This window comes from Borostomias antarcticus (assembly GCF_949987555.1).
Source record: "Borostomias antarcticus genome assembly, chromosome: 10".
NCBI classification, from domain to species: Eukaryota; Metazoa; Chordata; class Actinopteri; order Stomiiformes; family Stomiidae; genus Borostomias; species Borostomias antarcticus.
The window spans coordinates 17,159,704-17,169,428 of record NC_140243.1 but is presented as its reverse complement, the minus strand read 5'-3'; the positions used below and the strand labels follow the sequence as shown (position 1 = coordinate 17,169,428).

Below are 9,725 nucleotides of genomic sequence, written 5' to 3'. Positions count from 1 at the left end.
AAGAGCACAGGGTGGGATGTAAATGGTCTGCATTTATCTAGCGCTTTAATCCAAAGCGATTTGCAATGGCCTCTCATTCACGGCCGCCATGCAAGGTGCTAACCTGCTCATTGGGAGCAATTTGGGGCTCAGTGTCTTTGCTCAAAGACACTTTGACATGTGGACAGGGAGGAGGCGGGATTCGAACCGGCAACCCTACGATCATCGGACGACCCGCTCTACCACTGAGCCACAGCCGCCCAATGTGATAAAAGCCTTGTGGTCCGCAAACCGACCACGCACACAGAATCTCTTTCATCTGCTGGGCAGGGCGCTTATTGCGCCGCGCTGACACACGGACTGTAGACGCATACACACACACACATATGGACAGAGGCGCACACACACACGCATATGGACAGAGGCGCACACGCGCACACACACACACAGTCATACGATAACAGTGGGGGGTGGGACGCTCTACAGCTGTAAATACTCTCTCCCTGCATCTCCTGGGTTAGAGTCTCTCCCATTATAGACACCCCCCCCCCAGCTCCCACAGAGGGACGGGAGGCCTAAGAATAAAGGTCTCCTCTTCCTACGCAACATGTCATTAAGATACGTATCGGTTTCACAGGGGCTTACGCCACTCTCTGTGTAAAGTTTCACGTGTCTTTCATTAGGACCTGTTAATTTGGGAAACAAGCTGTCTAACTTTAACCCTGAGACATTATTAGCAGACGCTTTTACCCAAAGCGACTAACAATAAACGCATTTAACGCAGGAAAAGCCAAAGTACTACTACTTGCCATAACTCACAAGTGCATCTCCTTTTTAAAACAAGTGACCAAGAGCATAATCTAGTGCTGAAGGCAAAGTGCAAGAATAGCAATCTCAAGCAATCTCAGAGAGGATGAGACAGTTATTGCTTTGGAAGAGTATTGGTTTACTTAGGTAGATTTTCCTGCCGGATGGTGGAATTTTGATGAGATCGTATAGTAGTCAGAGCAGCAGCAGAAACACAAATGTGGTTTTCCCAAATGTTGCTGAACTCACAGATACTTATACAATTCAAGGATCAGTGCCTCTTTTTTGTCAACATTGCATATTTAGGAAAAACCTTTTCAGGACTTGCGTGAACTGATTTCCCATGTGTGAATCCACTGGATGAATATTTCATTAATAACAGCACAGAGTCAGTGCATATGAGAATAGAACCATAATTCTTAGTTAATATGTGTCTAAGTCCTTGTTAAATATAGGTTATATTTCAGGCCAGTTGAAGCGTGGGAGCTTGGCTCAGCTCTTAGCCGTAGACACGGGACTCAGTCCAACTCTAGAGTTCCGCTGTCCCATCTGCCATATGGCCTCTGCGGCCCTGGAGTATAGCTGCTTTAGCTAACACCTCCTCTTCTCTCTCTCTCTCTCTCTCTCTCTCTCTCTCTCTCCCTCTCCCTCCCTCCCTTTGTACCTCCCAGGGTCTCGGAGGGCAGCTGAGGTGAGAACAAGGACAAGATCTCCGCCAGCCTATCCGTCTGTCAAGCTCCCAAGTGCCCCGGAGCCGCCCACCCTCAGGTCACCTCAACCGCGACGGGCGCCAAACAATACGGGTCTGGACCCCGCGTCCCTCCGACTGCCCGCGCAAAGCAAATATTTGAGGCCATTATATCTCATTTCCCAAAGTAGCCTTCGGGCGAAAAGACCAACGGAATAGGAAGGCTGCAGCAAGAGAAACGAGGGGGAGGAAAAAGTAACCCTTTCAAAGTGAACTCTGACTACTATTCCTGCTCGCGCTGTGGGCAGGGCAACGTCTCATTTGGGAGTGCTCTTGGCCGGCCGAGAAAGGATTTCCCTGAGCCCTGCCCGTTTATCCAGATGCCTGTGTAAATACTGGATAGAGATATCAATTTGTCTAAGCTCCAACAGCGCCCAACAAAGAGACTATAAGCTAACTATAGCCATCTTCACAACAAACTCAGCCTCTGCGGTCTCTGGAATTGCTACCTATCTATTTACCCCGCTGGGGAGGTTCAGACACCGAGCAAGTGAGAATGAGAGCAGCCGGGCTTTAGCTACAAAGCAGAAAGCTCAGTGAAGCGGCTCTCGCCTGACCTGAGTCCTGAGGAGGGAAGGACAAAACAGGCACAGCGGGGAGACAGTTGGCGGCCATTTTGTTGAGGCGGTTTGTTTTGATGTCGTCACCCGGAGCGGCGGAGCACCATGAAGCCGCTGACTCCCATCGGTTCCCCCTCCCCTCTGAGGCTGCTGAACAAGGGGCCGGACTACCTCCGTAGGCAGATGGACGGCGGCGGCGGCGGCCGCGGGCACGCCGTCAGCGCCGTGGAGCGGCTGGAGGCCGACAAGGCCAAGTACGTGAAGACCCGGCAGGTCATCGACGCCAGGCAGGAGCCCGTGCTCGCTCCTTGCGCCACCCCTCCCCCCCGGCCCCGCCCCCGGCCGCTGCCGCCGCCTCGCCGTTCCCCCGACGGCGACACCCCCTTCTCCACCCTCAGCAGCTCGCCGGACGAGAACGACAATGACGACTCCAGGAAGGAGAACCGGCGGTCGCCGGCGGCGGTGGCGGCGGACGTGGAAGCGCGCAACCGGAGCAACGCCAAGAGGTCGGCGGCGCCTAGTCCCCGGACGCCCATCCAAGCCGCGCCGGTCGCGCCGCGCAGCGCCCCCGTCCTGAGGAGGAGCACGGGCAAGCGCATGCTGCGGCCAGACTCCCTGGTCATCTACCGGCAGAAGAAGGAGTGCAAGAGCCCCAGCGCGGCCGGGCCGCCGGGCGCCAACAACAACAACTGCGGTGTGGAGGTGAAGGGCTACAGCTTCGTCCGTCGCCTCTTCCAGGGCTCCATGAGGGAGAGGGGCGGAGCAACGGGGGGGGAGGGGGGCGGCGCCCACAAGATGACGATCAGCGAGGAGAAAGCTCCGTCCAGGGACGGCGGCGACTCCCGCATGTCCTGGACCAATGACAGAGACGCGGCGGACGGCGCCGGAAGCAGGAGGTCGAGTAAGACGGACCAGGAACGTCCCCCCGACGCGTGCAACGGACTTAGTAACGGCGCCGGCGACCATGACGACGAGGCCGACCCCTGGAAGCGGGCGGCACCGCCGCCGCCCCGGAGGCGGACAGGGGAACTATGGCGCTCCGAGTCGGACCTGCGTCTGCGTCTGCGCTGCTCTGTGGCGTTGTCGGAGCAGGAGCGCTTCTTCGACTACTGCGGGCTGGACCTGGACATGGTGGAGCGCCTGGGCGCCGAGAACTTCCTGTCCGGCGCCAGCTCCGTGGACACGCTCTCGCTGGTCCTCCGCGGCGCCGGCGGGGGCTCAGAGCCCAGCGAGTTCTCCCGCCACTCTGGGGAGGGGCTGTTCCAGGAGGAGGTGGCCGAGCAGTTGCCCCCCACGGGCGTGTCGATCATCGAGAGGAACGCTCGCGTCATCAAGTGGCTCTACGGCTGCAGGAACGCCGCCCAGGAGGGTCCCAAAGAGTCCACTGTGTAGATCTCCCTCCCCCTGCACCCCACCCCAAAAAAAGACACACTCCTCTATGGACAAAGACACACTGTGTTGTTGTACTGTATCCCTTCACCGTTTGTCAGGTTAATATGCTGTATTTAAACATCCTATGGGGAGTGTGTGAGTGTGTCGATGGGCTGCATCTTATTTCCAGTCACCACATTTGAAAATGTTGCAGTGCAAGTGAGTATGTGGCTGCTTTGAAAATGGCTGTCCCCTTCACTCTTCATAGCTTATAACAGTATTGACAGACAGCACTCCCTTTGACCCCTGACCCCACAAAAGGCACATAAACATGTCAACCAGTCTGTTTGTTCTGACACAGTGGGGACTGTATACAATGTCCTTGACGCACTACAACACCTACCAACACTTTTCTCTCTACAGATTCATAATTAAGTATGGAAAACCACTAAGCTTTTTTTTTGGGGGGGGGGGGTTCTAATCTGGAGAACTGTTGCGTGAGTGTGAAGTGAACTGTGAGTACCTCATTCCCAACTGTCCCAGTTTAGCTTGTGTGTTGCTTTTTCTTCTTCTTAAATGCAGGCATTGGAACAAACATGCGAGGCACCCCTGTGGGGTTGTGAATGCACTGAACTGGACACAGAGAGAGAGAGAGAGAGAGAGAGAGAGGGAATGTGAAGGAGAGAAAGAGTGAGAGAGAGAGAGGGACAGCTTTGACGTTTTAAAAGAGACTCGTCTCGTATTTTACACTGAGTATTCTCCTGTGTGCTTGGGGACAGTAGCAGACATGGAGGCATGCAGGGTCAGTTATTTTGATCCTTTCACCTCTGAATTCTCAACCCAAAGAGAGCTAACTCTTGCACAGCAACTACTGACAATTGTTAGGTTGTGACACATATAGATTCTAGCCAGCTAAGTCTGGCTCACAGTGAATACCACATTGGCCGTCCACTTTCTTGAAAAAAGAACTGCAGCGTTTTCCTGTTCATGTATGAGCTGAAGGGCATTTAAAACTTCTCACCAAAGTCCGATTTATTTTTTACATAAGTAACATAAGTAAGACATAAATGTTCAAAACTCAAAGTGTACAGGACCATGCTCTATCAGATGGTTGAATGTGTACCTACATTGCCAAACTGTCCAGACTGACGTTTAACCAACCTTTTATCCAGACCCCCGAGCCCCCATCAAGAGTATAGAAGAGGAAGGGATAGGGAGTGAGAAAGGTACCCCATTTCTAAAGACTAGAGATTCTACCTCACTTCATCAATCAGTGATTTCCTCCTTTATCTTCAGGAAAATGTCACCATCCCTCTCCTGTCAGGCATCTTGTAGGACGCTCCTGAGAAATGAACCGGGGGTCCTCGCTGGTATGTATGGGTTAAAATATGAGCCAGAGAGAGAGAGAGGAGGGCATCAGGGTTGAGCATTATTAGACTCGGGGGCACCTTATATTCATGACGTTATAAATCAACATGACCCCTCTTTTAGAGCCCAGGTATTGTTCTGTCTCTATTTTTCTGCTAGCATGGTAACGTTACCTGAAACTAACTGGACCCCCTCAAACTGGAATTGTTTTGGATTCTCCATCTGAAAGAACTGGTCTATTGCATGTTTACAAAGTGGCTTGGTCTGTACATTGTAGGATGTTTTATTTTACATAACATGAGAAGTTTAGTTTTTATTCCAAAGAGATTTGTGTGTGATGTACACATAATATGAGACGAATAAAGTCATATTTGTTGCAACGCTTTCTCTCTGATGTCTTTCTTTCCGGGTAATAGAAACTTTCTAGACAGGTGACGTATATACAGTAGACAGGCCCATGAAACAGTTTTTACATGATTGTGAATCATGTCCTACCACTCTAAACAGCAGTGTGTGTGCGTGTGCGCGCAAGGGTTTCAGCAAGGGAATCTTTCAACATGCCTCGTGATTACAAAGCATTTCTAAATGTGACAACATAACTATTACATGTAATTTACCCATTACTCGCTTCACCCAAAAAGAGCAGCAGAGAGGAAGCTGTTCCCGAGTAAATAACACAGGAGCTGCTGTAGGACGGATGGAAACAGATGAGTGAGTCAGCGGTTTGATGTTGTCTGGCCCTTGACTCTTTGTTGTCTCTTTCCACCACCTCACGTCTCTTTTTTCACATCGGTTTAAGTGGCGTTGCTAATCCCTTCAGCGCTCTTGAGTGCAGAGAGACGCTGAGAAAGCAGGGAGGTGCAACAGGACCTGTTTGGAACCACCAGAGAGGAGCCGGCGGTCTGATGCCATGTCTGGGTTGGCCGACTAGCCTCTCCGCCCTGTCTCATCCCTTTTCTCTCTGTGTATGTCTCTCTCAGCGTCTCCCTCTCTCTCTCTCTCTGAGTGTTCCTGAACTCTCTCTCCCTCATCTTCCTCCTCTCCCTGTCTGTTCCCCACATCCTCCTCTCTCTCTTCCTTCCAGTCTCATTCTTTCTCTCTCTCTCTCTCTCTCTCTCTCTCTCTCTCTCTCTGTTCCTCTCTCTCTTGTCCCTCCTTTTCTCTTCTCTCACTCTCTCCCACTGTGGAACAATAGCTTCCCTGTCTGAAAGAGAGAAAGAGACAGTGAGAGAGAGAAGTGTGTGTGTGTGTGTGTGTGTGTGTGTGTGTGTGTGTGTGTGTGTGTGTGTGTGTGTGTGTGTGTGTGTGTGTGTGTGTGTGTGTGTGTGTGTGTGTGTGTGTGTGTGTGTGCGCGCGTGTTGGACAGGGCCGGCTGCAGGGCCTGCTGTGACATCCTGTTTTGGGTTCATACTACAGGACAAGGTTTCCAACATATGGTCATCTTTTTTCTTTCTTCCTCTCCTTCCTCAGCCCACTCCCAGACCGACAGACAACCACTGTGAGCAGCCCATTTGAATCAGCGGCTATGTTGATAGTAGTAGATTAATATAAGAGAGATTAAAAAAACTTTCCGAAAAGGTGGTTCAACCTGTGTGACTTCAAAGTGTTTCCAAAAATGTGGCTAGTCAATGGAAATGTGGGTGGTAAACTGAGAGGGACGTAGGCCTACCACTCTGGGCTTTGATGTTGCTGAGCTGGGTTTTTCCAAACGTTAAACTTCAGGGGTCCAACACAACACCATCATCATGTGTTCCCCCTGCTTCGCCCATACAACCCCCTCTTTCTAAAGCCAGTCTCCAGATTTTTTATTTAAGACCTGCTCCGCGATGTGTGAAACACCTCACAGTCCCAGCCCGCTAGCTCTGTTAGCTCTGCTAACTCTGTTCACTAACACAGCTTTGAAAGCAGTTCCAGCACCAATACTGGACTGGAACAATGTTAGTATCGCGGATCAAGGTTTTGAAGAGATTCAATGGAGTTTCAGAAGGTGGTCCCCGAAAATTGTGTATCGTGTGTCTACTAGCACATGCACGAGGACGCACGAGCAAGTGCACGAGGACACACACGAGGACAGACGAGCATCACTAGCCTCGCGTCACTAGTTCTCCTCGGGGAATCGCCTGATTCTATTCGCTTGGTTTCCGGTCTAGAGCCCGCTGGTATCCTGTGACACATGTCAAATCATGCAGCCTAGTCTCGCCAGTCTACGAATTACAATAGAACATGGACATACCAGAAGCAGTTCTTGCCGCATCGCATCGTAGGTTTATGGGTAGGCCAGTTTTGGGACAGGGGGATCTGCTTTGACCGGAAACCACAACTGCAAAGCAAATAGGCCCCAGGCAACGTTTCACAAGCATTTTGGTGACCTTTCACAGAGTGAAACCTTGTAGCTAGAGCTCACCCCATGTTTCTACACCAACCAGAAGTTTCCATATCGACAAGCCAATTGGAGGCTTTTTTCAACCAACCTTGCTACTCAGCATCTACGCTGTCTCGGGATGTAAACAGTGTCACATTCTAAACATTCAAAAAAGAACCCTTTGTGAATGAATGATCAGGTAGGAAATAGATTCAACATGTTCATTAGACCACAAGGATGCATACAATGTTTGTTGGGGAAGAAAATGTACTTGCAGGCTTCGCTGAGTAAATAGACATGCTTAGGTTACAGTAGCCTACCTACTGTATCATGTGATTTAAAGTGTCTGTAGGCAGTCACTGGCAGACGAGGATAGTTATCCTATTAATGGTGCAGGATTAAAAATTTAAAATAAAAACATTGTGGGAAATTAACAGACGGAAACCAGATTTAGTTTTGCCTGGAGATGCGATCGAGACATAAAAAATAAAAATAAACTGTCCCAAATGCTGTCACTGTCAGTAGCCTACAAGAATGTGTCAAATCCAATTAAATGTTATACAACATTTTGGTGCATTACCTTCTTCTAGTATATCATACATAATATAATAGTATATAATTGAATTGGATTTCTTGAGCAAGTGAAGACAGTGTGCTGGTATTCCTGTTTTCTCATAGTACTGTATCTACGACATCTACGCACCTGTCACTGAGATTAGATTCAGGTGACAAAGAGACTTTCAATTATGCTTGAATGGAGAGATTTTTTTAAAAATCCCTGGACAAACACACCCTAATGTTTTAATTTGTGAGATAAGTAATTGTGCTATTCAGTCATCATTTAGCATTGGGGGACGGTTGCGTGGTGATTTGCTCAGTCTGATTAGAGATGTGTGTCAGCAGAGCTAGCATGGATGATGAAGTGTATCAAATCTGGCCTAGTTCTTCTGGGCTAGCAGCTCCAACATGCTGCAGCCATCCACGCTTCAGAAGAGCCATGACTCAAAGATAGAGAGAGAGGGATGCACACACACACACACACACACACAGACCGATCATATGATCTCCAGGACAGAGATGGCACATGGCACCTAGTCCAGAGGCAATCCAGAGACACACTTACACATGATAACAGCAGTAGGCAGTGGGTTTGAGGCACAGATGGTGGACCGTGTCAGCAGACTAGGAGCTGAGGGCTTGCTTGACATATGATCACACAGATTGACAGGACACTGGGACCAACCGACAGACCTGAGAGCTCCTCTCGAAAACAGAAAACAAGTTCATAATGTAACTACAGTGTGACATGATCTAATGACCTTTTTCCAATGTATGCTGTGTTCCAATAGTCAGATCGTATATCAGAGTTGTGTAACGCGATTAAGGGAACCAAACAGCTGGGACACATCTGGGATTCAGAGCTTCTGTTGTTAGATCAAGATGAACACATTGAACTTCCAGTGCCTATCCTGCAATACATTGACACTGCAGAACCCACTAATAGAACCCACGCAGCCATCCTACTGTACCCCACCCGTCCCCAACCCCATCCCAGCTGGATCCTACCATTCCGACCCCCAGCCTGGTTTCTGCTGGGTGATCCCTCCATACCCACCCCTAACCTAGTCCCTGCTGGGTGAACCCTCCATACCCACCCCTAACCTAGTCCCTGCTGGGTGATCCCTCCATACCCACCCCTAACCTAGTCCCTGCTGGGTGAACCCTCCATACCCACCCCTAACCTAGTCCCTGCTGGGTGATCCCTCCATACCCACCCCTAACCTAGTCCCTGCTGGGTGAACCCTCCATACCCACCCCTAACCTAGTCCCTGCTGGGTGAACCCTCCATACCCACCCCTAACCTAGTCCCTGCTGGGTGAACCCTCCATACCCACCCCTAACCTAGTCCCTGCTGGGTGAACCCTCCATACCCACCCCTAACCTAGTCCCTGCTGGGTGAACCCTCTATACCCACCCCTAACCTAGCCGCTGCTGGGTGATCCCTCCATACCCACCCCTAACCTAGTCCCTGCTGGGTGAACCCTCCATACCCACCCCTAACCTAGTCCCTGCTGGGTGAACCCTCCATACCCACCCCTAACCTAGTCCCTGCTGGGTGATCCCTCCATACCCACCCCTAACCTAGTCCCTGCTGGGTGAACCCTCCATACCCACCCCTAACCTAGCCGCTGCTGGGTGAACCCTCCATACCCACCCCTAACCTAGTCCCTGCTGGGTGAACCCTCCATACCCACCCCTAACCTAGTCCCTGCTGGGTGAACCCTCCATACCCACCCCTAACCTAGTCCCTGCTGGGTGAACCCTCCATACCCATCCCTAACCTAGTCCCTGCTGGGTGAACCCTCCATACCCACCCCTAACCTAGTCCCTGCTGGGTGATCCCTCCATACCCACCCCTAACCTAGTCCCTGCTGGGTGAACCCTCCATACCCACCCCTAACCTAGCCGCTGCTGGGTGATCCCTCCATACCCACCCCTAACCTAGTCCCTGCTGGGTGAACCCTCCATA

At 50.9% G+C, this 9,725-nt stretch overlaps 1 protein-coding gene across 1 annotated transcript; it reads left to right on the top strand.

Moving 5' to 3' along the window:
- Window positions 1-2,199: 2,199 nt before the first annotated feature.
- Window positions 2,200-3,486, top strand: fam110d (family with sequence similarity 110 member D; the record flags this gene model as incomplete). Its single annotated transcript, XM_084444069.1, has 1 exon — window positions 2,200-3,486. One exon carries the CDS (start codon window positions 2,200-2,202, stop codon window positions 3,484-3,486), a length of 1,287 nt encoding a protein of 428 aa, XP_084300195.1.
- Window positions 3,487-9,725: the final 6,239 nt, after the last annotated feature.